This window comes from Stegodyphus dumicola, chromosome 2 (genome assembly GCF_044657685.1).
Source record: "Stegodyphus dumicola isolate Sdum_Otavi_A_Nest chromosome 2, ASM4465768v1".
Classification (NCBI taxonomy): domain Eukaryota; kingdom Metazoa; phylum Arthropoda; class Arachnida; order Araneae; family Eresidae; genus Stegodyphus; species Stegodyphus dumicola.
In genome coordinates this window covers 117,537,901-117,565,177 of record NC_140769.1, presented here as the reverse complement: position 1 = coordinate 117,565,177, position 27,277 = coordinate 117,537,901, and the positions used below count along the sequence as shown (strand labels likewise).

General features: G+C 31.8%; 2 protein-coding genes across 4 annotated transcripts in view; one reads left to right on the top strand and one right to left on the bottom strand.

Annotated features, from left to right (window-relative positions):
* Window positions 1-4,860, top strand: part of Vlet (COMM domain containing 10 protein valette) — a 75,743-nt gene extending 70,883 nt beyond the window's left edge. For all 3 annotated transcript variants that reach the window (XM_085811082.1, XM_085811083.1, XM_085811081.1), the window contains one exon: window positions 4,683-4,860. In XM_085811082.1, coding sequence (XP_085667208.1) covers window positions 4,683-4,721 — 39 coding nt within the window. In that variant the 3' untranslated portion in view covers window positions 4,722-4,860. The remainder of the gene's footprint in view (window positions 1-4,682) is intronic.
* A 2,370-nt stretch (window positions 4,861-7,230) lies between these two features.
* The window catches only part of LOC118202707 (ADP-ribosylation factor-like protein 15), a 41,638-nt gene continuing 21,591 nt past the window's right edge, over window positions 7,231-27,277 (bottom strand). Inside the window, exon 5 of the mRNA XM_035374893.2 lies at window positions 7,231-20,125. Coding sequence (XP_035230784.1) covers window positions 19,997-20,125 — 129 coding nt within the window. The 3' untranslated portion in view covers window positions 7,231-19,996. The remainder of the gene's footprint in view (window positions 20,126-27,277) is intronic.

Genomic DNA, 27,277 nt, shown 5'->3' with positions numbered 1-27,277 from the left:
ATACTAGCTTGGAGAGCAAGCATAGAGAAAGGTCTCTGGAAAAGACCTTTTTACTGGATGTAGTTTACTGGATGTAGTAATAAATATTTTTAATTTAAATAAAGCTTTACGCGATTTTTATTTTTAATTATAGACAAGTATATTTACATTAAATTCAAACCACAGGAAATAATTCATAAAATCACTATACTAGCTTGGGCAACAAGCATGTTGAAGTCAGAGAAAGGTCTCTAGGAAAGAAAGACCTTTTTACTGGATAAATTGTTTAATAATAAAATTATATATTCTAACTACGAGGCTCTCTAAAATAACTAACTCACCGCGTTTTACAATACCTCTGCTGATTCAGCAGACTTGAAGCTCACTGGAACAATTGCAACTACTTCCCACCAAGCACAGAGGCCGCAACGCGGGGTTCTTCAATTCTCGATTTCTACCTCCGCGCTCGCTAAGTAAGAATAACTCACCCACCGAACTCGTTTCCTTCTATTTAAATCATACTACTTCCGCTGATAATTTGAATGCTTGCGCGTTCTACTCAAATTTACATATTCTGGCATTGGCAGTTCCAGGGGAAAGTAAGGATTGACAGGAAAGATAGTTTAAACTTAAAATAAATGTTAGTTAAAATAAATATAAACCCTACATTTGCCGCTGCCAGAATTTGGAAAACTTGGAAGCAGGTCCTACAAACGACCTGATAAGGGGTTTCAAAACCCCTTATCTATATCTGGGTAAAAATAAACATTCCTATTTGAGAAGCAAGCAAATGCCATTGTGAAGAGCAGTGGTTTCAAGGCGTGACCACCAAGCATTGTGACACAATGCTCTAGTGGTGCAGTGGTCGCACCCTGAAACCACATAGCAAATGCCATGCATATAGAGGGTTTATATATATATATATGCAGTTTAATTATTGCTATTTTTTATTGTTTATGATAGAAATCATGATGCACGATGAATAACTTTTGAAATTTAAAGTTGTTTATATTAATAAAAAGGAGTTATTTTGTCTCATTGAAAATGACTTTTAAGTCATCAAATTTGAAGTACTAAGACCTAAAACATGTATGATTCTGCAGTCATTTTGTGTTATTTAAAGGTAAAAGGCCAGTAATCAATTGATTTTCACTCAAAAACTTCAGAAGGAAGAGGAGAAAAAAAATTCAAAAATTGGTGGTTTCAGGGCGCGACCACCGCACGTCAAAGGGTTAATGTAAATTTTTAAGTCATTAGTGTGCAACTTAAATTCAAAAATTCATTTCTTATTTCTGTCAGTCTTCTATTTTTCAACAGATAGGTCTTTGTTTTGAGGAAATGATTCAAAAAAAAGTTTTTTTAAATGTTGTATAATTAATAACTTAAAATGCCCTGAAGAGCACTGCATTTCGGCGAAACAGTGAAAATCAGAATTCAGTCACCGAAAGTGAAGATGTCAAAAGTGATAATAGTGTATATGAAAAAGATCCTTAGTAAATTGTATACCATATTATACGAGTATTTATATAGTTCTTATTTAAGTAAAAATAGAAGGGGGTTACTTTCTGATTATCCACACCAAAAAGTCACAAAAAAGTATTCATGAGGCAAAGCAGTATGTTGCCAAAATAGTTATATGGCAACTCACAGTGTCGCCAAAAAAGTCATAAAGTGGCAATCGTGGTATGTGCATAGCACATGTCTGCTTTGGCTAGGGCGTAATGCTGAAGTTATGTGATACCAAGTTTGTGCAATTATCTGATGTTCTTTTAAGTGAAAGCAGATCGCTGTGTAGATGCTGAACCAACACCACTGCTGGTGCAACTAATGTAGCTGCACTGGGGATCTAGGAAGTGGAGATATTGCACTAGACGATGAAAAGCCTAGTCCTGTGTAGATGGAAAGAACAGAAGTGCCAAAAAGGTATGTGTTTTATTATTAATGTTTCTTGCTTGTTTAAATTTATTAATTGTTTAGTGTGCTGTGATTTTGAAAATAGATGTTGCTTTTAGTGTATTAGCTTGGCAAAAAATTAGTTGGCAATAAGTTCGTGAATGCTTTTCAAATTTGCAACTTTTTGTAGGAGTGTGGATAATTAGAAAGCACCAAAATTTTTTAATACCTATTATAAAATTATTTTTTATTATTTTCCAGTTTTAAAATCCTCTTGGTTGAGGATGATTGTTTTTTATGACTTTTTCTAATTTTAAAATCCTATTGTAGCAAATTCAGAGTAGCGCAATATTTATTCTATTGGTTCTTTAAAATACTCAACAATTCCGAATATATATTTTTATCAGTGTAAAATTTTCTCTTGCTTTATTTATTTTTATTATATATATTTATTAAAAATATATATATAATAAAAATAAGTTTATATAATAAATATAAGTTTAAGCTAAGATTGTTTTTATTGCAATTAGGTTTTGAATTTATAAACAAAAAGGAGATCAAAAAAGTTTTTTAATGAAATTTTTTTAAATATTTTAATGCAAATGTCAGCAACAGTTACATAGTATAGATTAACTTCAATTTTTAATAGTTAGTGTATTTAAAAATTTCAGTTACTAGATATGATCAAATTTGATGTTACCCAATTCTTTTTCCCATTAAACAGTATATTAATGGCTACTCTGCGTATAGCATATTTCTTTAAACAGTAAAGGTAAGTTTAGCAATTTCTCACTAATTTTAATTACATTAAAATTTTATGCCATCCCAAAAAAACTGCTTGTTTTCTCTTTTGAATTCATAATTTTCAAGCAGTCTTCTTTGTTTTATTTATGGTTCTTTCTAAAGATGCATATTTACATCTTTTATGGCTACTATTAACAAAGAAATATGGTTATTGTAGCTGTTCTTTATGTTATAATAGGCTTGCATCTATAATAACATTTTCATGGATAAAGCTCTAGAAGTTATAAGGTTTTTTTTTTTTTTTTTTGCATATTTAACACAAAAAGGCAATTTCCAATAAAAAATGCATTATAATGGCATTCTTAGCCTTTGATAGTTTCAAAGATCCTCCAAGACATCCTTCTCCATGGGCAGGTAGTCTTGGGATGTTTGCCATAATCAAATAATTCAGTCTAATGTAACAGGAAGATAACAATATGCATTTGTATAATTAAATAATTGAACTTAATCATTAATTTAAATGACGATTATGAAAAATATTCTTCACATCACAGCATACTGTTTGGAAAGCATAAATCCAACTGCATGTCATTAATCGGGCTTTTAACCTTTCTCTAAATTATATCTTTCAGTATACTTTGTTATAAACATATATATTTCAGTATACTTTGTTATAACTCGGGTTAATGCTTTTACCCGAGGTCGAATCATTGGGAAGTTGGAGGAAGGCCGCAGTGTGGCTGCAGAGTTCGGAATTGCTCACAGCATCGTTTCACGACTTAGGAGACAATTTCAAACTACAGGAACAGCTATCCGGGGGTTTAGTAGTGGTCGTACACGAGGAACCACACCCACAGATGACCGGTATATTGCCTTACAGGCCAGAAGAAACAGGCGGCAGACAGCGGGAGAAATCGCTAGACACACGACACAGGGGACTAGACAACCGATATCGCGTTTTACCGTGGCCAGAAGACTGCACCGTGGTGGTCTGTTTGCACGACGCCCTGTACGGTGTGTACCTCTAACGCCTGCCCATCGGAGAAGGCGTTCTCTGTGGTGCCGGGAACACCGGAATTCTAGAGACAATGAATGGGAACGAGTACTCTTTACAGATGAGAGCAGATTCAGTCTGAGTAGCGATTCTCATCACATATTCATCTGGAGAGAGCGGGGAAGCCGTAATCATCCCTCGAACATCATTGAAAGGGACAGGATGGAGGTGGCGGTGTTCTCGTTTGGGGAGGCATCATGCTTGGTAGTCGTACAGACCTTCACATCTTCGATGCAGGTTCAGTCAACGGGACCCGTTATTGTAACGAGATTCTTCTTCCATATGTGCGTCTTTATAGAGGCACTATGGGTCCGCAGTTCCTTTTCATGGATGATAATGCACCATGTCATCGCACAGTAGCTGCCGAACAGCTCTTAGAGAGTGAGGATATTGAACGTATGCATTAGCCGGCACAATCTCCGGATCTCAATCCCATCGAGCATGTATGGGATTTTCTAGGCAGACGCTTGGCAGCTCGTACCTTACCACCAGTAACGATTCCGGAGCTTCATTTGGCGCTGCAAGACGAATGGGCAGCAATGCCTCAACAACTCATTGACACCCTCATTCTCAGCATGGGCAGACGCTGTGAAACCTGCCTAGCAGTCAGGGGAGATCATATCCCCTATTAAAGACCGGATGTTTCTTGCTGGACACCCATCACAGGCATGTCTCGGCTTGCAGTCGCATTGCACTCCATGCTACTTTTTCAATAAAGCTTCTTTTTATCCCTCTGATTTCTCTTTTAGTAAGTGTTGCTTACATTACTCATGTCCTTACGTATTGGGGATTAAATGTGTTGATTTGGAAAGCTTTTGTACAAAGTTATATTGAAAAAACCCTCTCGTCCTTAATTTTTGCACACCAGTGTAGTATTGAGCCAAAGGCATGGGGGGGGAATAAACCAAAGTGTCACAATATAGCACCAAAAATGAGTGGTATTGCTTTAACAGAAAAATTATAATACTCTAATTGAGTTCAGAGAATTAAAAATTACATGCTTTTCTTTCAGCTGGAAATCATTCAGTCCCAGTTAGATGCATTAAGGTAGAATGAAATACTGGAAAACAAACTGCTGTTGATTTACATTATAAAAAAAGAAATGTAGTACGAGAATTTTTCTGATGAAACTATGTGAACTATTTTGTTTATAAATGTATTATATAATAAAATTTCTGTTTGTACTATAAGTCTGACAAATTTATCTCTGACTATTATAACTAATTATACATATTTATTAGTTGACTAATTTAAAATCTTATATAATTTTGCAGTGTCATATTTCTGCATAAATTTTCAATTCCCCTGTTTGAAACAGAATTTTAATTTTTGTAAAAAGAGGCATAAAACACAAATATGGTACAGCATTCTGCCTTATTAACAGTTCTGTTACATATGTAAAACTGAGACATCATATGAAAGGGGGAAAAAATTGTTGGTCTAAATGGTCAAGCATGTCCTATTTTACACCATAACATCAACCACAGTAAATGATATTCTAAACTATCAACTGGAATAGACTGGCAAACAGAAAAATTGTAAATGTTCTCAAAGCCTGATACACATATAAGATTTTTTGTACTCTATATCATATTATCCTGCATCTCCAACTATCAAATCTCTAGCATGTCATTTCAGCTCATCACTATCACAACTTTTTTCTTCATCAGTATTCTCACTCTCTCCAAATTTTGAAAAGCATAACTGTATTACATGTTATTTTTGTCTATTTGAATTATATATTTTTTTATCTTGCTTTTAATGCTGTTATATGTTTTAACCATAACCTTCCCCTTCAGAAAATGTAAACTCTCACCTCCTCTGCTATTTTCACAATGTATCTTACTATTATATTAATTTAATATGCTGCAGTGAATAGCAAAAACACATTATCAGAAAAGTGTTATAGAATCAGTTTTGACAAACATTTTCAAAACAGTTCAGTAATTCTAAACTGAATTCCTTTATTTTTGAATAATAATTAGATAGTTGTGTAAATCTTTGAAGCCATTCATCATTCTGAAATTTCAGGCTTGACTGAAATGGTTGTTCTTCATATACAGTTTGGTCTTAAGTGCTTCGTGTATGATCCAAATCATATTTATGCAGGATAGTTTCAATTCAGTGTGAAGGACTTTTTAACCCCATATACATTTTTATATAACAATGCTTTTACATTTACCCATTTTGAAAGAACAAAAGCTAATTTTTTAAAAAAAAACTTTACACTCAAATGATTTGAATATTGAAGTTGCAAAAGAAAGGGAATTTCATAATTGATTCACTCAGTACTGAAACCATAGTTTGCTGTTAATTATTTTATATAATGCATTGTGACAGAGGGGTTAAAGGAATAGCTAGGTACTAATAGTTACACTGCTTTTTTACACTTTTCAGTCAGTAATGGTCCCATCGGAAACCCTCTCAGTTACTTCCCTTTTATATTCAATGACAAATTTAAGCATTCTAAATATTTTCCTTTCTATCAATGGACCACCAGCAGTCTAACGGTAAAGTTGCTGAACTCTGGTAGTTCAATTTGGGCTCGATTATATGCAAACCGGCCAGCTGCTTGGGCGTTGTGGTTTTTCTCATGTGTAATGTGCGTATGAGCCAGTTTCCTTTAAAAAGTTCTCCATGAAGGCATTGCTTCCCTTAGGCAGGTAGTCCTAGCATGCTTTGCCGTAATCATATAAGCCATAGTGTACCTTCAGGGATACATGTACCACATGTTTAGAACTGCTGGCACTAGACAAAGAAAGCAACTGCAATGGATATTCTATGCAACCTTTCGTTGATTGTAGGGAATAAAACCATAAAGGATGTGATTTGGGCAACAAATTATTTCTTTGGTGTTTGGGATGCAAGAAGACTCCTTTCATATTGAAGTGTGGTTTAAGACACTGCCATGGCGCACATAATGAAATTGGTACAGGTAGAAGTGGGCAGGACAGTAGTATTTAACCACTGGTCATACAAATATAGTCCTGACATACTACTGAAATATAGCCCTGACATACATGCAGTTCCACTCATTTTCGAGGCAGGATACCCTGGAGAGTGGTCCAACAGCCTCCCACCCCCTTTTCCAACCACCTACCTTACGACCTTATGAGAGGATTTCAGCTCGCTGTGTATTTTGAATGCCCCCTGGTTTTACAGATACTACATGCTTACTGGGCAGCTAATCGACTTCGTAGCTGCATGTCCTCCTCCCAAATCTTCCACGTGACCTATAACATATTGGAGTGACATGACTCTGCTTCATTACATATAGTCAGATGTAAAACAACTTAGTGTTACTCTCATATACAGTTCAAAGTCCAATATCCAAAGCAGTTTTTCTTCCAAGTGAGAAATTTTCCTGTATGTCACTTTCAAACACCTGCTGGCTAGGGAACTGCACTTAAGCCAATGACAAAACATGAATTGATGTCAGCCACAAACACACTCTGATAAGGATTTGGGACTTTTTACTATATAATGACATTTTTTTTCATATATTGGACATATGGTTAATATTTAATAAAATTTATAGCCTATGAATAAAAGACAATAAGTCAGGCCTTTTTTTAATAGCATATAATTTTTTGTTTCTATATTTAACTTCATCTAATCAAAACAAAAACATTTCAAATATTGTATTTAAAAATCCATTTTTAGTATGCACATAGAGAACATCTGTACATATATTTTCCATTCTACAAATATTCTGCAGAAACAGCATTAATATGTTTAACTTACAGGTTTGTAAATATGAACTGCATATACAACAATTGAAAAACTAATATTCATTTGAAATTTGCAAGATATTTAAATCATAAAATTGAGCTCTTGGTTGTAAAACAATATCACCATAAAACATCTGCTTTATTATGTAGCATATAACAGTTTGGAGATATACATTAGCATTTATAACATTTATAAATTGGGCTTTTAATTTGTTTGTATCAATAGAAACCAGAAAAATTGGCTTTTCTTTCCCTGAATTTTTCTTAAACAATCTTAAACATTTCATTCTAAATCATTTTAAAAATCAAATTCTTTCAGTATGTGACTTAAAAAAAAAAATTATTGAACTGACTGCTTCATCTGACAATTAATTTTCAGTTACGCTTTTTACAATCATTTTCACATCTTTCTAATAATTTGATTCCAATCTAGCTTTAGCTAGAAACTTCAAACATTCTAAATTCTTTCAATCTAATTAATTGCATTTAAGAAAATTTTAAGCAACTATGATTTAGCAAGTTGTGCAATTATTCATTAGAATCTGCAATCTCTTCAGACTTATCTCATAATCTATTAGACTTATTAACTCAAATATAAAAAGACATTAATAACAGGATATGCATTTACAAATAATTATACGATAATAGAAAGATAGATATTTATGAAACAAGATCTCATTAATTGCATTTTAGAGAATATATATGTTTTGAAGCATTGGCCCCATTACAATATTTTAAAGGATTATTTGCTAAGAAATAAAAGATAATTTTCTTAGAAATAATCCTAAGGAAAATTGTGAAAAGTCAAAGAAAGCTTTCTATTAAGACTTATTTAAAGAGAGAGAGAAAACAAAAGGAATGAAGAAATATTAGATATTATATAGTCTGAAGCTCTTTGAGATTAATAAATAAAGGCAGCAATTAAACTCTGGGATATCTGTATTCTACAAATGAAACAAATGGAGAGAGGAGAGATATAAATAATCATAATAAGTTTAGACTGCTTTTTTTTCCTTCAATAAATTATGATTAATACAGCTCATTACAAAAAAATTATATGATAGTATTTCTAATATAAAACTTGTCAGAACAATGTTTAAATAATGAACTGAAATAATAAAACAAGTAAGCTGTTAATGTTAGACAATGGGAATTTGTTAAAACAAAGTCATTTTAATAGCTTTTGGAATATATATATAATTCAAAACTTTTATTAAATTACATGTAGATTTTAGTATGAGAATGGCCAAAAATTGTAGAAACCTTAGGGGAAAAAATATTTTTAATATTTTTAAGGTTTGTTCACTCATAACACCACTTTATTTGAAGTAATGTTTTAAAATGATATATCAGTCAAAAGAAAATTTAATCAAGAATGTAATGCAATAAAATTCATGAAATATTCTTTTTATTCGGACAGTGATTATAAAGAAAAAAAAAATATATGCAAAAAATTCATTGTGCAAGTTAATACTCAGTTGGGCATTTAGCATTAATCACAGCCTTACAGTGCCTTCCTATGGATTGAACCAAGTTTTTTTAATTATGCAGCTGTTTTAGCTTAAATTTTTATTTCTATTGATTGGGTCAGTTCAATGAACTTTCAAGGAAATTTTTGGTTCTTCCAGCAGCAGAAAAGAATTATCTTGAAACCGCATTTTGCACTCAGCAGTAACATGACAGGGAGCTGAATCGTATGTTTCATTATCTTACAAAAGTTCATGTATGGGAAAACTTCAGTTTTCAAGTACTTTATTTATGAATTTATGTACATTTATACTCATATTAATGGTATAAACTCCACTCGCACTTTTTTTGACTAGGTGTTTCATGATAAGGTGAGATGCATATTTACTCCAGTTCTTATGTACTATTTCATACCATCATTACCAGACACTGAGCTTTAGTCTCATCACACCAAACAACACTGTTACATTGTACATATAATAGGAGTTTCAGCCCAGTTGAATTTTTTATTTGGGTTTTCTAGAATTCTAATTTTTATATCAAATTCTTACAGCTTCCACTGAGCAGTCCTTGCATCGAACTTAACACTGGATTGTGCCATTTCTCCTTTTATATGCCCTGATGATTTTGTTCTTTCACCCAGGCACAGCTTCCTATTCCGTCTAGCATCAGTTAGTATTATGTACCTTTTTTTTTACCCTCTACCAGTCTGATTTTGTAGACTCACTGATTCTCCTTATACCTCTTCAAAAATTTTTAAATGCCACCTTTGGTTACATTTCCACTAATTTTACTTTAAGTTTTTCACAATAAGACTGTTTTACAAACCAATCAACTCTTTGAGCCATTTCTTTAATTTTGTTGCATCTTTAAGAACTTAGAAAACCCAACCAACTTGATGACAATCTCATAATATACCAACAAATATCTCCTCTCAAGCTCCAGTACATGACATCATTAATCCTATATAACCTGATTGGCTCTTTGTCAAAGGAAGACAACTTCTCATTGGTTTTTCTAAATGCTTATACCCACGAACTGTACATAAATGTAGGAAAGCACTTCAGATAGTATTAATTCTAGCAGTGACAGCGAGATGAGTAGGATGCAGATCAGATTTCTCTTACTTCACCGATTGAGTTTAGATTACTGCAGTAGTGTTGCCTTCGGGTGACGAAAAAATGTCCCTATTTAGGACACCTCATGATTTTGATGACGATGAGCTAAGCAAGAGGGATTCTGTGAATTCTTTTCAATCAAATAAGACGTATCCACTGCACAAAGAGGACTTTTTATTGTCTCCAAAGAGCAAGAGAAATAGGAAAAAGGAAATTAAGAGGATATCAGAAAGCGAAGCAAGCACAAGTGACAAACCTAACCTGGTTCCGGACAATGATGAAAGAATTATTTACCTGGCTAAAATGATCAGACAACACGTCTACAATAGAGTGATGCACATTTTCAAATCACTGAATGATTAGGCATTAGCTGAACAAGACGTGAAGAAATGCAAAAATGATTAAACTACCTTAAAGACTAGTGAAGGCGATTGGATTTCACCCAAGAAAACAGTGAAAATCGTGCAAAATGAAGAGTCGATGGAAATTCTAAAAGAAAATCCATTTCAAGTTTTATAAACTGTGGATAACAATAAGGAAAGAGAAGCTACAGAAGAGGAACACCCCCTTCAATTGTTCTACAGCAGAAAACAACTGATTGGTTAAAAGTGCATGAAATCCTTGTTCTGCGAGAACAAATTTGAAGCTGAAATGAAAGTGACTTCCATCTCCGTGAATGTAAAAAGTATTGCCGACTACAGAAAAGTGACGGAAATTCTTCAAGAGCGAAGTATACCCTTCCACTCATTCCAGGTACGGAGCGAAAAGCTGCAGAGGGTTATGATAAAGAATTTACCAGATACTGTGACTGAAGAGACCATTCTATATGACTTAGAAAGAAGGAAATTCCGTGTGACAAAGGTGAAAGTTCTGAAGAAGCCACAAGAATAATTTTGAGAAGCTTCCTATATTCCTTGTTGAACTGAAGAAAATGGCGGCAGGTATCACGATCCACCAGCTAAACAAGATGTTCAGTGTGAAGATAAAAGTTGAAAAATTTGTGCTGAAAAAGAGACCACTATAATGTTACTGGTGCCAGGAATATGGGCATTCCCAGCACCTGTGCTCCAAACCTGAACAATGTTGTAAATGTGAGCAACTTCACAAAAGCAAGTTATGCCCGCTAAAAGACTAGAAAAAGCCTACTTGCATTTTTTGTAAGAGAAGCACATGTAGGTTCATACCGCAGATGCTCGGCTTACAAGAAGCGATTTGAGAGAAAGATTATCCCTCCTAAACCAAAGATGCCAGTTCATACCTTAACTGGCTTTCCCCAACTAATCCAAACAGAAGAGATAGCAAAAAAGAATGATCCGAAACCATCCTATAGTGACAGAATTGAGAAGAAAATTCAGCACCCCCCCCCCAGATGAGATGGCAGAAGCAGTTTCCTGACTGCAGGATAAGAAGAAAATTAAATACTAAACACTACTATCACATCGCAAGCATCAAGAAGATCAGAGCAGCTAAAAACACTGCAGAGAAGTTTGTAGCAGGGTTCCAAGCTGCATTAACAATGATGAAGTTTGCTGAGAATGAGGAATAGACTTTGTTTTTCAAGAAATGCCAGGTACTTCATTTTGAACTTTCATTTTCCAAGCAATTCCCCTCCTAGTCAGAACTTGGGAGGGTGATCTCCCACGTGACTGGCTCGGACGAATCAGCACTCTCTATTTCAGCGAAGTGATTTCATAGCTCGGACGGCATCCAATGAGGAGAACTCCATGACCGGATGCTCTTTTTCAAGTGTTACATCTCTCATATGCAAGTACAAGTTTAGGATTTGCCTTTAATGGTATGGCCTGTCACCTTATTTTCAAAATTACCAACACCTTAGGGCATGTCCCAAGATAGGCAGTAAAAGCAGCTGTTGCCGCTATATGCTGCCAGAAACCATAGCAAACTGAACTGAACTTCAGATGAACTTAAGCCAATTGTACTACTTATCTTTTTTTCCAGTTATTTGGGTGTAACTTCTGATTGCATACAGAAATTAATATATTATATTCTTGATTAAATTCCCTGTACACTGATATATAACTCCAAAACAGAGTGGTGTTATGAGCCATCAAACCTCAAAAATGAACTTTTTCTAAAAGGTTTCCACAACTTTGGCCATTGTTTAAGTGCATATACAAATTTAATTATCATCTGTTAATGAGATGTGATATTCACATAATTAAAATGTGATCACATTTTAATTGCTTTATTTTAATACCTGGCAGAAAAATCCTGGTAGTTGCAGGTACCTTAGTTAGCAAATTTACACAACATAGAAAGAACATTATAAAAATAAAGTCAAACTCTTTTACTATATGCTTAAACTATGACAAATTTTCATGTTACTGATCAAGATATGAGCCATTCATTTGCTAAAATGATTAATTTTACATACACACACTGAACCTGATTACCACTAATGCCCTCAATGCCCCCAGGCTGTACAGTACTCTAAAACTCTTCATAACCCTATTATTCTTTCATGAAAATAAAAAAATTGACCTCTCAATGTTACTGAAAAATTATGTGTCTGTCTTAACTGGGTCTTGCATACACAAGCAAATATAGAATGAGTTATTGAACATAAAGCGTTCATGTTATGACATGCAAAATGCACAAAATTACAGTTTGGATTAATCATTGTATTACTGTTAGTTGCCAGGTACAAGTTTTTTACCTTCTATAGACTGAATATTAATTTGAAAGAACTCATAAATTTGACATATGTCTTTAATCAAATGTTTGAAATTTAAACTAAATTTTTTTAAAGTTATTTCTTGCAATACTTTTTTTTTATTGTAATATATTTTTTCTTCATACTGCATGATGATGTTGATACATTTTCTTAATATTAAGGCCTAAATATTTCAGCACATGATTTTGAGCATTTTTATGAGCATTTGGAATTGGAAATTAATTTCAAAATTTTATGATATATGTCAATAGTTTTATTACTAGAACATAATAACCTACAAAATAACTTAAAGAAAATAAGTTATTAATAATACAAATAAGTTATGTTCTATAGTGTTAATTAACCAGTTATTATGATTTAGACGTTTACTGTCACTTGTTTCCATTTCCATGCCAGAATATAAATTAACTTGTATGTATTTAAAGATTTAGATTGTAAGACAGAGTGCGTTCTGCCTCTCTAGGCCATATTAGTAAGTTGCTGCTAGCTGAGATAATATTTGTAGTCTTCAGCTTTCCATTACAATTGCCGATATTTGAATATCTTTGCTGCTTAGGTTGTGAGCCAACTTGATGTTAAATTGAATTCTGTAGTCTTTGACTATTAGTTTATTTTGAATTTGAATTTATTGTTATTTACATTATCTCACCAAAAGTGCTGCCTGAATTATAAGCACTAAGTGTGCCTTCTATTCTTTAGTTTTAATAAAAGGGTCTTTTACATTTTCAAACCTCAGTTGTAATTTTAGACTTCGCGATAATTCACTGTCAGTCTATCTAAAGTTTGGTTACAGTTGATGATAACAGAAAGGACTTAACCTTTATAAAGTGATACTATTATTAATCTAATCACAGGCACTAAAATAATGTACAACAAAATAAAACAAGTATGTATATTGTCATATTTCAAAACAACAATTAGATTATGTAAACAAAATAGGATACTTTTATTTACCATAGAACTATTACGTAAATAAAGCCATGAATTTGAAACCTTTTATTCCATTTTTACTACAAATATTTCTGAAGTAAATATTTCTCAGCAAAAAAGAAGCTCCATGTATATTATAAATATCTAAAACTGACTGCATAGGCACAATATGCTATTCATTTCAGTTAAATCTTACATGCTATTTTCAGTTCAAATTAATACCCACATATGAAGGGCATAAACACTGCACATGTTGAAATGCTGTGCACACAAAGATACTTTGCTTGAATTTTAGCATAAAATTTCTCATAATTTATTATAATAAGTTTGTATGTCCCTATATTTTTTTAATTAGGTATATATAGTAAATCACCTAATTATCATTTATTAAATTAGGCTTGAACATGTTTTTAATATTCTTAAAGAAGGGGGGGATTTGAAAACTTTCAGGTTTTATATTACTTCCAAAAGGGACTTTTTTTTTAATGTTTTAGATTGTATTGTTTTGTGTGTTACCTTTATTTATTAAATATCATGTCTTTCACACTTAAACCATAAAATCCAATTCAACAGCAATATCACAAAATAATTTAAAAAGAGCATATCTGTTGAATTTCCGTTATACAGTATTGCACACTGGAGATAATTCTTCCCCTTTAAGTTTTAAGTCAAGATTAAGATTTTTCTAAGAGGTCTAATTCACCTATATTGGATTCCCATATGTCTGCTTGAGAAATAGATAACGCTTGTTGGCGACAATCTACAGCTATAACTAATAAAGAACTTCCGCTTTTAACACTTTACCGATTGAAAGCTGTCTGTGCTTGCAATTTCCATATGATTTATGTTTAAAAATAAGTCCTTTGAAAAAAAGGGAAAAAATATTTAAAGTAGAAAAGGAGATGGATATATAATATACAAATATACACCTCTTTTAATTTGCCTTGGACCTTCAAATTAAAATTCTATCCGCAGGCCAGATAAAACTTCCGGCGGGCCGTAGTTGGCCCATCCTTGGTGTAGCCATTATTTGCTTTGAAATCTTTGAGTTTGTTAATCAAAAGTTCATTTATAAAATATGAAACATATAATAAAACAAATTCAAAATTCAAATTTGGGCTTCCAGATGCCCATATTCGAGTGGAGGATTATGTTATTCAAAATTTGATGTCTCTAGGTACTGTTGTTTTTTCACAGTGCGAGAAACATACATACATTCATGCAGATTCTTCATTATTTAATATATGCATGGCTCTAATATTGGGTGGCAACAATCTGAAAAGTCTGAAAAGTGAAATGTCGTTTATAGTAAACCAATGCAAATTGCCCCTTGGGCTAAAAAAGAGTGAGAATTACAAAATTTTACCACACGCATACCCCCCCCAAACTTTTCATAATGTCAGAATTGATAAATATTTTTTTCATTACTGTGGTAAGCAAACCATTTAGCAAATAATGAAATTATTTAGATTACTTTGATTGTCAGGCAGTATATATAAAAGCATATGTTTATAAAATAAATTTAACATAATTTCAAAATGTAAAATTTGTATTATGACTTGAAAACATTCATATACAATTACATATAAAATTTTTACATCAAAAATGCTTTCTGAAAGCTTACTACATAGCCCTAAATATTGTTTAATCCATTATCCTGCTGATAATGTAATTTTAGAACCAGTCAAAGTTTGAAATAACAATGCAATAATAATTTTTAGCATATCTGCAACATTTATAAATACACTTCAAACTAAGTACTATTCCACAATTACAACTAAGTTATATTTTGAAAAAGAATTAAAGTACAAAGTCCAAGATCCCAAACTATAGGAACTTCGGGCATTCTGTATTTCAGAAATTTTCAGAATTTAGATCTTCAGTTTAAATCTAGTAAAATGATGCATAAAAATTATAAAATCAAAAATTTGAAATGGTTGTTTGGGAAATAATAAAGCATTCATGAGCTTAAAGGAATCAAAATTTACAAAAAAAGGGGGGGACTCAATAACAGCATTTATTTTGGTTCATTAAACATTTCTTTTAACATAAATTGTTTAAGCAAGTTTTTTTTTTCCCTGAGTTAATAATTTCTGTTTAATTTTACATATTAGTCTATTGATTTTATATAGATCATAATTGTTCAATTGCAAAGTACCATCGTTCAAGTTCTGTAAATGTCATTTTGAGAATTTTCACTAGATAGTCAGTTGAAATCTTTTCATTCTCAACAAAGTTTTTATCATTTTCTTCACCAGTGATGGTAATAATTTCTAGATTTAAAACATATTTTACCAACCACTGATGCCCAGGGCATTGTCCTTGCAACAAAAACTTTAGCTACATCATTTTCATTTAGCATTTCTTCCTATATTTCACTAACTGAAAACTCATTAGTCTGTGGTTTCATTTCTTTCCCAATGCAATCACATTTCTTATTTAATCATAACTGTGTGGTTCCCTTTACACTGCAATGGGTTTTATGATTTTGATATGCAAAGTGATGAACAAGTAGCTATTCTATTTCTTCAAGGCACAAAGATTGTGTTTGAACAACCACTTTGTGTAATTAAGAAGAAATTTAAGCCAGAATGGCAATATTTTCTATACTTAAAACCATACTACTAATGTGGCATACCTGTTGACTATCTGACTGAGGTTGAGTCATCACAATAGAAACCTAATAGAAACAATAGAAAAGTCATATTACCTTCATATATTCCATTGACTGAAAAATTTCACTTTCTGCTTGAGATATTCAAAAACCTTTAAGCTTGTGGCTATCATTATCATCACCAGTATGATAAATTAACACAGCTTATAACTTATGTCTAAATGATGAATGAGCAGTTTCACAGAAAAAGTAACAGAGAGATGTTATCTTTTACTAATAATTTAATTTTAATAGACAAAATAATAAGCTGGATCAAATCAAAAAGTTAAGAGCACAATTCATAATGCTTGTTGAGTTTAAGTTTATTGAAATTAATATATTAGAATTATTTTGTCCTCCTATCCTGCTATATACTGACAAATGAAAACCAGTAAACAGCATTCCATTCCAAACATTTCTCCTGTACAGGGTTAGATAAGAGAGAAAAAAGCTGTCTCCTTATAATCACTCAAGGGCTGGAAACAAAAATGTGATTTGCCAGCAAATGTTTAAAGAAAAATAACATGAAAGATGATTTAATACTGTCATGGATAAAAATGTTTCTCAGCAGAAGAAATCTCAGTGACTGAGGAGAAAAACTGACTTAGCCTCACTTGCTATTTCTTCTATTTTTCATCCACCATTCATTCCTACACTGAGTAACAAAAAGAAAAAAAAATTGAAATTGAAATATGGGAGGTCTGGGTAATATATTATTCTAGTTATTGGAACATCTGGATTTCAGACTTTGTACTGTATACATATCACTTTTCCCCCTATTGACACATTCTTTAATTTACATGATATATAGTGATTCATATCACAGATAATATGTAACAATACCATTTAAACTGATTCATACTTTTCTAAAAGATAATGAGCTTACTAAGTTTAGTGGAATTGAGAAAATTATTAACTCATCGCGAAAATAACTTGACAAAATAATATTTGAAAGTGGTTATAAAAATACAAAATTAGAATGTTTAAAAATTACAAATGAACAAATTTAAAGAAGGGGTAGTTAAAAATTAATTAATGAGAATTCTTATGTGAGCATTTGAGATATCTCAAATACGTTTTTATATTATAACAGGTAATACAAAATTTTAAAAAAATGCATGTCTAAATAATATTAATATTATATTGCAAACAAGCTAAAAAGCATTCATTATGATATCAAAGGGCTTGTATGAAGTAAAAATTGCATAACTTTTGCAAAAACAATTAAAATTTTAATTACATTTATTAGTACCTGAATTAACCCTTTGAGGGACGGTATATAAAATAATTTAAACTGTGGTAAAATTTTGCATGAACTATAACTTATGGACCCTAAGGACACAAAATTGAGATTTAAAAAAAATCTAGAGCGAAATCATGAATTTTGAGAGCCGGTATATATTTTATACCGGCGCCCCTCTAGGACATTTTTTTCCAGGTAGCTGCCAACTAGTAATCTTTGTTTTTTAAATTAATTTTGGGTACTTTTGATGTGCGTCTGTAGTGATGAGTGCTTGAATATAATTATGTAAGTCTAAAGACAATTTTTTTTTAAATTTCGGCAGAAATTTAAAATTTATGTTTTTATGCGCTTTGATGATTCAACCCAGCTGAACATACTTATGTAAAATATGGGTAAAAAGCTTTTCAACTTGATTTAAATTCAATATTATTTTATAAAAAAATTTCGCAAATATAACACTGCATGTGTAAATCGTATCATGCTGTAACTGAACTAGTATAATATTACAAGCAGATGTAACTCAGCTGAAAATTAAAAAAATTGGAAAATGAAGCACTACGACTGACTCAGTTGAGAAAGTATGTTGCATATTTGAAGTTATATTTTATGCTTTAGATAATATGTGAAAAACACCATGCTTCATACTATGATACGAAGAATCGCCCCCCTCCACGCACACACACTTTAGATCATCGAGGACCGCAAGGGTCCCTTTTTTATTTTTTGTAAATATAGGTTGTAATATATCCTTTTGTTCAGAAAGAAACGCCATTAAACAATTTTATTATCTGATACACCTCAAAGCTCTTATTCTGATTTTCAACCCCTTTGGCTTCATAGGGGCTCTTTTTCAACTTTTGGATAAATTTTAGTTTGCATCTAAAACGGGCCTTAGAAATATTTTTCCTCCTTTCGCCAACTGTGAAAATTTATTTCCGAAACAATCTATTTGTATCAACCAGACCGCAAATTTCTCTTGTGTTCTCTAGTTTTTCATCTGAAATTAACAAAGAATTTCTCTAAAGAATAAAAGCATGCTTTCAAACTAGCAGTTTTTGTGATTACTCTATGAGATGGACCTTAAGTACATTTCCATTTAAAGTGAGCTTTCCCTTTGTGTGATCTTATCACACCTCACAAAGGGAAGAAGGCATCACTCCCGAATGACAAATTGGTTGTCAATCACCTCTTTTCATTTTATTGCATTCTAGGATTTTGGAAAACAGGAAGCAACAGGTGTCTTTTGGGGGCTAGCATGCTACGTTTAACCCCGAAATTGTGTAAAGTTTTGACCCCAGACGGTAATTTTGAAATCGATGAGTCTTTCTCTTGGGAAAAGGATAAGTGCTGAAATAAAAATTTTAGCTAAACACAGACAAATGAAACTTGAGCTGAGTACACAAAAAGAATAAATGAAACTAATAAATATACTTGTATTCAGTCCTAGCGCAGCATCAGTAAACTCCCCATTCCTCCATGAACATAATATTTAATCCTAAATGACTTATAAATTAATCATGAAAAATTATTACATCACAAACTGTTACAATAATAAAGAAATTCTGTCATGTCAAAGAGTAGAAAAGGAGAAGACTGGTGCTGCCATCTATTGGCGTGGTACCCTCAGTGTGGGCGCTGGTATATATTATATACCAGTTTTAAAATCGTATAAATAATTGTCTGTTAATTATCACTTCTGACTGAAATGAAGTAAATATATAAGATTCACCATGTGTACGTCATATATTTGCAGATTTTGAATTTTTTCTTTCCCTCCAATAGAATTTATCAATCTTCCAACATGATACCTTGGAACGAGGTATATTAATGTCATAACTGTAAAATATTGAGCATTCATAGGGTGATGTTGCCATTTAGAATTGAAAGAAAACACTAGACACTTACAATTATAGCTTTTGGTGTAGAAAAATTAGCATTTTTTCGGAGGTTAAAAAATTGGCAAACAACCGGTATATATTATATACCAGTGCCCTTCAAAGGGTTAAATGTGCAGATTTTTAAGAGAAACCAACTGAACAATTTAACAAGATTAAGAAAAACAGTTCAGATAAATCCATATCATTAATACTTTTTCAGCTATATAATTAACTAACAATTTTAAATAATCGCTAAATTTTGGAGATATAATATTAATTTCCATAACAAATATAAAGGGCCATAATAACGTTGTGTATTACCTTAAATTTAACAATCAAAACAAGTAAAAAAGAAATCCTAAATTCATTTCTAATTAAACATAAAAAAAGATAACAAGGGGCAAACATATCCCCTAAATACATGTTTCAAACTTTTATAAACACACAGACAAATTCACTTATTTCAATAAATGAGCAGAAATGTAAAAGCAAATGATGGAATGAAAGTATCTGAAGTAACAATCCACATCTAACAAGCAATATAATTCTTATATTAGCTTACAATTTCTTTTCAAATTAACCTGATTAACCCATAGAGATAATGAAGGAATTTCAAGATATTCCAGCCATTAGGTCCACTAAATTTTCTAAACTCATCTGTACACCATCTCTGTCTTGGAAGCCACACATATGAACTTGCCACTTTCTTCCATGAAGCACTCCATGAAATAAATGTGCAATCTAACAAACATATGCGAATAGATTTTTTGAATTGTTAAAATTAATAAAATTTTCACAGTAAGTAAATAATGATGAGTAAAGTACATAGGAAATATTCCTTTATTTGTCACTGTAAGACCAACTGTTTAGTTCATTTATCTGTCATTTAGAAATTTTACACTTTTAATCAATTAAAAAAACTGCATTTAAAAACTTGGAAAAGCATATATGATAATATATTATACATGAAAGGATAACAGGATGTAGCAAATTTTCTTTTTAAATGAAATAATTTAAAACCAAACAATGTATCAACCACCCTTTTTTTACTAATCATCAGTAATAAAGTATTTTTAGAAATGTAGATGTATATTCCCAGTCAGTAGTATATATCTGGTGTAATTTGCAAATGTGACAATAGAAAGTAAATAGTTGAAGCAAACACATATATTTTACAATGAATTACTTACAAGATATACATAATAGCCTACAGGGCTTATAGTAATAAATTTAATAAATAACTATAATAAAAAGTGAAGGTGATGTAATGTGGGACTTAATTTGCCAATGGAAAGGAATTAATAATGCCCTCTATCATGAGAATGAACAAATGTTTTGTGTACATTATCATACAATTAAATTTTTATTCCTCTGAACTTATAAAGCCAATCTCAAAGTGAATAAAGGTAAAGGAAATGAACTTCCATCAGATGTTATATACACATACACAGATAAAAATGATAAAATATATGTACACCCAAGTCCAAATTTATCTCTACACCCCAAAAATAACAATATTTCATGAAATATCTAATCAATAGCATTCATTTTGGCAGGGAAGTGTGAAAGACAAGCCTTAAAATTATCTAATCAAAAGTGATAAATGGTTTCTGATATGCAATTCAAAGCATTATGTAATTTGATGGTGAATCAAACACTTTCTGCAAAGTGAATATCTGAGTGAATTGTTGTAATACAATGTTTGATTTCAGCATGTAAAAACTCAAAATGGTTTGTTATGGCTCCAAAGTACACTTGGAGGAATTTGTGATATGGCGAATGATCTGCCGTTAGGAAGCAGAACAGACAAGCATGGAAGCAATAAGATATGTGACTATTTCAAGATGGACAATCTCTATGATAAAGAAACAATTTCAGAGCCCTGGAACTATTATAAGGTCTGGACAATGATGTAAATGAATAAGAACTGCTTTTTAAGATTGATATCTGGTAATAACTGCCCATCTTACAGGAATCTACTACTCAGCAGTTACGTTCAGAGCCTGCAGCTACCACTAGAACCATTGTATTATGGCAAACTGTATAAGGAAGACATAACAAGAAAGGCTTTTACACCAGGAAGCCAAGGGCGTGTGTTTCACTGTCTTCAAAATAAAAGAGGGATAACTTTAAGTGGTCCAATGAACATCAGAACTAGAATGAATACCAGTACTCCCAATTTCTCTTTACTGAGGGCTCAAGATTTAGTTTAACATGCTTCTAAATGTGTTTACATATGGAGGAGGTCAGGAATAAATCTTTCTTTGAACATTATGGAATATGATTGCTCCAGTGATGTAGTTGTGATGCTATGGAGAGAAATAATAATTGATGAATATATACTCCTATATGTTTTCAACAATGGAGCAGTGAGAGGCCAGAGATATCAAGACGAGGTCTTAGACATATATGTAAGACTTTTCGGAGGTGCTTATAGATCTAATTTTTTATTTATGGATGATAATGCTCATCCACGAGAAGCAAACTTCGTTGATGAATTCCTTGAAAGTGAAGACACAGAGTTAGTATCATGCCCAACAAATATCTTTTGATTTTAACTTGATAGAGAACTTATGGAACTACTTTGGGAAAGCAGTGGCACAGAAATACTTTTTTTCCTAGAGAAGTATATGCCCTGAAGACCACATCGCTTCACAGTGTACCTCCCCAAAATTTAGTTACAATGTTATGACCAGCATGACAACACATTGCGATATGTGTGGATAAGTCAGAAAGATCACATTCTATATTAAATTCTGAACTCTCCTTAAAACTTATTATTTTTTCATACTACAGTTTTATATAACATGGATCGCTCTTAAATATTTCCCTTTGCACTTATGTGTTCTGATATTATGTATTATTCCACACAAATTCATAAAATTAAAGTTTACAGTTTCTGAGACATCCATGATTTCATGCAGGTAAAGATAATTTTAAACATGAGAGTATATCAGCCGAAAGTGGCAATCTATCTATATTCTATTCTAAAAATCAAAATTAAAATTAAAGAATTACCAACATTGTAAAGACATACCGAAAGATAATAAATTAGATTTGTTTTATTATCTTTGAAAAGAATCTTCCCAAGATGGTTAGCTATCTAATTCGAATTTTTGTTTGGGAATTTGTGGTTTCCTATTAGACATATTGCTGTGGTTTCCTATTAGACATTCTGCTATTTTTGTTCGATATATGTTCTACATATGTTATCTCTTTTAGTAACCCTTATACGCCGAGTGTCACACAGATGTGCAGCATAAAATGCACTAATTTTACGGCTGGTACAGCAGTGTGATGGAACCTTTTCTCATTCACCCCTGTCCATCACACATTCATATCGAAGTTTTGGAACCTTTTAGAAACTAATATTTTTTGCACGAGATGGTGTTATATGTTTATAGGATTTGAGGTACGTATAGATTTGACTTTTGACATGAAATGAGATGAAGATAAGTCACACATACTTGGATTCTTATTCTATAAAAAGGAAAAAGGCATCTTCTCAACTCACAAGCTTCCTGGCAGCTCTGTATCAGCACACTGTATTTATTGATAAATGTTTTTTTTTTTTTTTTTTTTTTTTTTTTTTTCACCAGAACATTGGGCATTTCTGCAAATGTGGTATTTATTAATAAATTACACACACACACTAGAGTGTTGGTTGTTTGAGTTTGCAGTCCAGATTTTAATTTAAAATTTTTTAATGTTCATTTTACTAAAAATGAATTTTAAGTAAAATGTTAAGTTGGTAAATGTAAAATGTCAAAAGTTACTAACAGGCAAATAATTACTAAAAAAAAATTAATGTACAAAATAAAAATATATAAACCCCCAAAAAATTAAGTATATGAAATATGTAAATAAAAATATATAAAGCATATACTGCATATATACTCTACAGAACATTATTAAAGAATGCTATCATCTTTTTATAATTCCTTTGATTTAGATTAAGTAGTGAAAACCCTCTGGCCCTGGAGAGATGCTTGTGAAAGAAACAGCCGTCACCAGTGGTACATGTGCACTTATGCCTTTTATTTCAGAAAGGTTAATTAATTAATTTTGCATGATATTAATATATTTATTTAATTAAATGTTCTTAATTTCTTTATCTTTATATATTCTATGGACAAACAGTGTGCCTTAAGAAGTAAAACCTTTAGCTGTATGAATATCTGTCTTTTGTATATGTGTTCAAAAGATATTCAAAAAAAATTTTTTTTAATCTACTAACTCTACCTTTGGCTATGATGCTCATAGCAACATTTGGTCTTAAGCGGTAATTTGCTATTTATTTTATTCCTGATAAAACAAACTCAGTAACAACCATGAGTCACTTTTCAAAGTTATGAAGCATGTGCTACAAATTTTCAGTGCTAGTACTCTTTGTTAGATGACCAGATGTCCATGCATGCTATGCACTGGATCATGTATTGCACAATGGATTCCATGGCATCAATAATCTTAATTTTCAATTTGAGCGCAGGTAGGATTAAAAGGTATGTGAATCTAAAATACATGCTATGCAAACTCGACAAATTTCCAAAATTTCAAAACACACAAAAAAAATTGTACTTATATATTATTGTAATCACTTTAGTAGAAGTCACCAAATTGTTAGATTATCCTTAACTTTGGCTATGATACTCATAACAATTCTTCAGTCAAGCAACACTGTCATGCTCTCATTCATTCTTTTTGTTGTATTCCAAATTCCAACTGTTTGTAGAAACAAATTATGATATTTTTTCCATAAATTCAATTTTAAAATATGCACTTGTTGAATTTGCCAGAAATGGAAGGAACTGCAGTAAAATGTCTGAAGGAATACAGTATTAAGCTGCAAAATCATTAAAAAAAACAATAATGAGGTGCATTTCATAGTTAACCATTGAACAGCAAAGTTGTGCGTAATGCCAAGTTTGTGCGATTGTCTGATTTTTTTAAGCAAAACAGATAGGCACATGGGAAGAACAGAACAAAAAATTATCGAAGGATTTCATGAAAAATAAGTATTTTTTTAATGTATCATATAATTTTTATTTGATAATTAAAATATGTATTTTAAATTTTTAAGTTTGCTTGTTTGTTTTCTTTTGATAAGTTGACAATGTTTTCCATTTTATGATAAATATCAATAAGAATAGTTTTTAAAAAAGTTACAAAAATTGTAAACTTGCACGAGATGAATAATTTTTACTTTTTCATCTGTAAAATATCACCAAAATGTGCCAAGGTTGCTGCTTTAATATAAAAATACCAAAAAAGGTTTCTGTTGCCATTTTACACACTACCACAAAATTTGCATCCCAAAATTTCAATCAAAGTTCATTATGCATAAAATTAAAATTTTCCCAACTGTTACATATAAATTGTATTCCACTTACCAATGATAGATCTACGCGAACATTATAAAACACAGCTGATCATTTTTACACACCGTATATACCAGAAAATATCATGGAATGTATTAATTTTCAGTAGCCCAATTCAGAAAATGTAACAGTGTGGATATTTAAAAAATCACAGCAATTTGAAACAATACATTTTAAAAACTGTAAATATTTGAAACATTACATAATGTAATCTAAGTAGATCCCAATAAGTGAACTTAATACACACATGCACATCAAATGTATATAAAGCCTTACTCTAGTACAAATTTAACTCAAAATTCATGCATAATACTGAAGCATTTTCTATGAACAGATATTCTGTCTGCAGCAAAACTGCAAACATTTTGGTCTTCTGTAATAATTTGATATGCTATATTTTTTCATGCAGAACAGAGTAACGGGTACAGCAGTCAAAACACAGTTAATGCAGAAATAAAATCTATTTAGCCTTTTTCAATTTTGCTTTGAACTTTTTTTTATCAGAATGTTAAGATGTACCATATGCTATTGCAACCACACACACACACAAACAAAAAAAAGGGGGGGATCAATCTGCAAAATGTGAAGGCAGATTTTGGGACAGGGTTGCTTCTGACTCTCCCACATGGTGCCCCTGTCTACATTATAACTGATGTATCTGTCATTCAGAGAAATGCAGTTTATCATTGCATGTGGATCAGCTTATTGTCTGTTACTGTTCATGCTATGTATCTGTGTGTGGTACATGTAATTTTATAAACACTGTCATGTTGTCTAGAAATTGTAATTTACAAAAGTACAGAAAATATACCAATGAAAAGGGGGAAAAAAAACTGTATTGATGGAACAAACACTTGAGGCAATCAAGAAAGTGGACAAGGAAGAAGCAAAGCAGAAGGCAGCTGATGATTTTGGATGGGTAACAGTACGAAACTAGCAAAGGAAATGAATAAAAATAAAAAAATAGTGTGCATCAAGAGTTGTGAAGCATTCATTGAAAGAAAGAAAAGCTATGAAAAAAATGTGATGGTGAAAAAGAGTAAAGCTTTGTATGTTTGATTTACAGAGTTCAGAGACAAACGTGTGCATGTTTCAGGGTCTATTTTACAGCAAAAGACATTGCATTTTCATAATGATTTCAAGAAAGAGGGCTCAGATTTCACAGAAACTGTTGGTTGGCTCAATCAATGGAAGAAATGCTACAGAGTCTATCATTTAAATGTTTGTGTCAAAAAAATTATTATCACATTTCGAAGAAATGGAAACATTTCAAACAAGCAATAGAGGAATTAATTGTAACTGAAAGCCTAAAGGATGATCAAATATTTAACTGTGACAAGTCAGAAATATTAATAAATTATAAAACATTATGTATTATCTAGAATGTTGTAGAAACTGTATTGCACCAGATGGCGCTGTGTGCGCTTAAATTCTTCGGACTAGTTCAAAACCTTGATGATTGCCAGAGATGTAACACTAATGCAAAACATTAACCAAAGTTTATATGTGCTTCTCTTTGTTGTAAATGTATTTAATTGTGTCGTCAATAAAAATGATAAAAGGCGAGAATGCGTCTGACAGGTAAGTGAGATTTGTTTATATATTGATTTGAATTGAGTTTTAGCGACAAAGAATGTATATGCGTATTTACAAATCTTTTTGGTGCCGATATTCCGGAAGAAACCTTTAGATAAAGTAAATTGCAAATTGAATACTGGAAAACGTATTTAGCAAATTGAATAATTTAAATTGTTATCATGGATATTGAAGCTTTAAAAAAGATTAGAGCACCTGTCAGACGTGCGGCAACTGACACCATGAAACTGTTAGAAACTGAAATAAACAAATAGGAAAGATCAGTTGATTTAATTGATGAACTTTTAGCGAAACTTTTAGATAAAGAAGCTAATTTAAAGTATCTTAGCGAGGAAATTCTAAAACTGATCAAAACGGAAGAAATAGAAAAGGAAATTGAAAAACAGCAAGAATATAAAGATAATATTATTACTTGAAAAATTTGCGTGAATAAAATCCTGAAAATGAAAGAAAGCAAAGTTGTTCGCGAAACTGAAAGAACGAATGTTGTAGAAACCAGAAGTGAGCAGCAGAATACAGTAAAATTTCCTCGCTTGCAGATACCTCAATACGATGGCAATATATTAAGGTTTAACGAATTTTATTCTCAGTTTAAAGTAGCTGTCCATAAAAAGTGTGAATCTTAGTAATGTAGAGAAGTTTAGTTATTTAAAATCGTACTTAACAGACGAAGCTGAGGTAGCTCTACGTGGTTTAGCATTAAGCTCTGAAAACTATGAAATTGCCTTGAACATATTAAAAGAATGCTTTGGTCGAAAAGATATTATTATCGATGCGCATATGGCAAGACTTTTAAACTTAAGTCCAGTACGAAAATCATATGACATTGTAGCGTTGCGTAGACTTTACTCAGAATGCGATACACATATTCGAGGATTAGAAAATAACGGAATTAATCCTAATAGTTACAGTTGTCTAT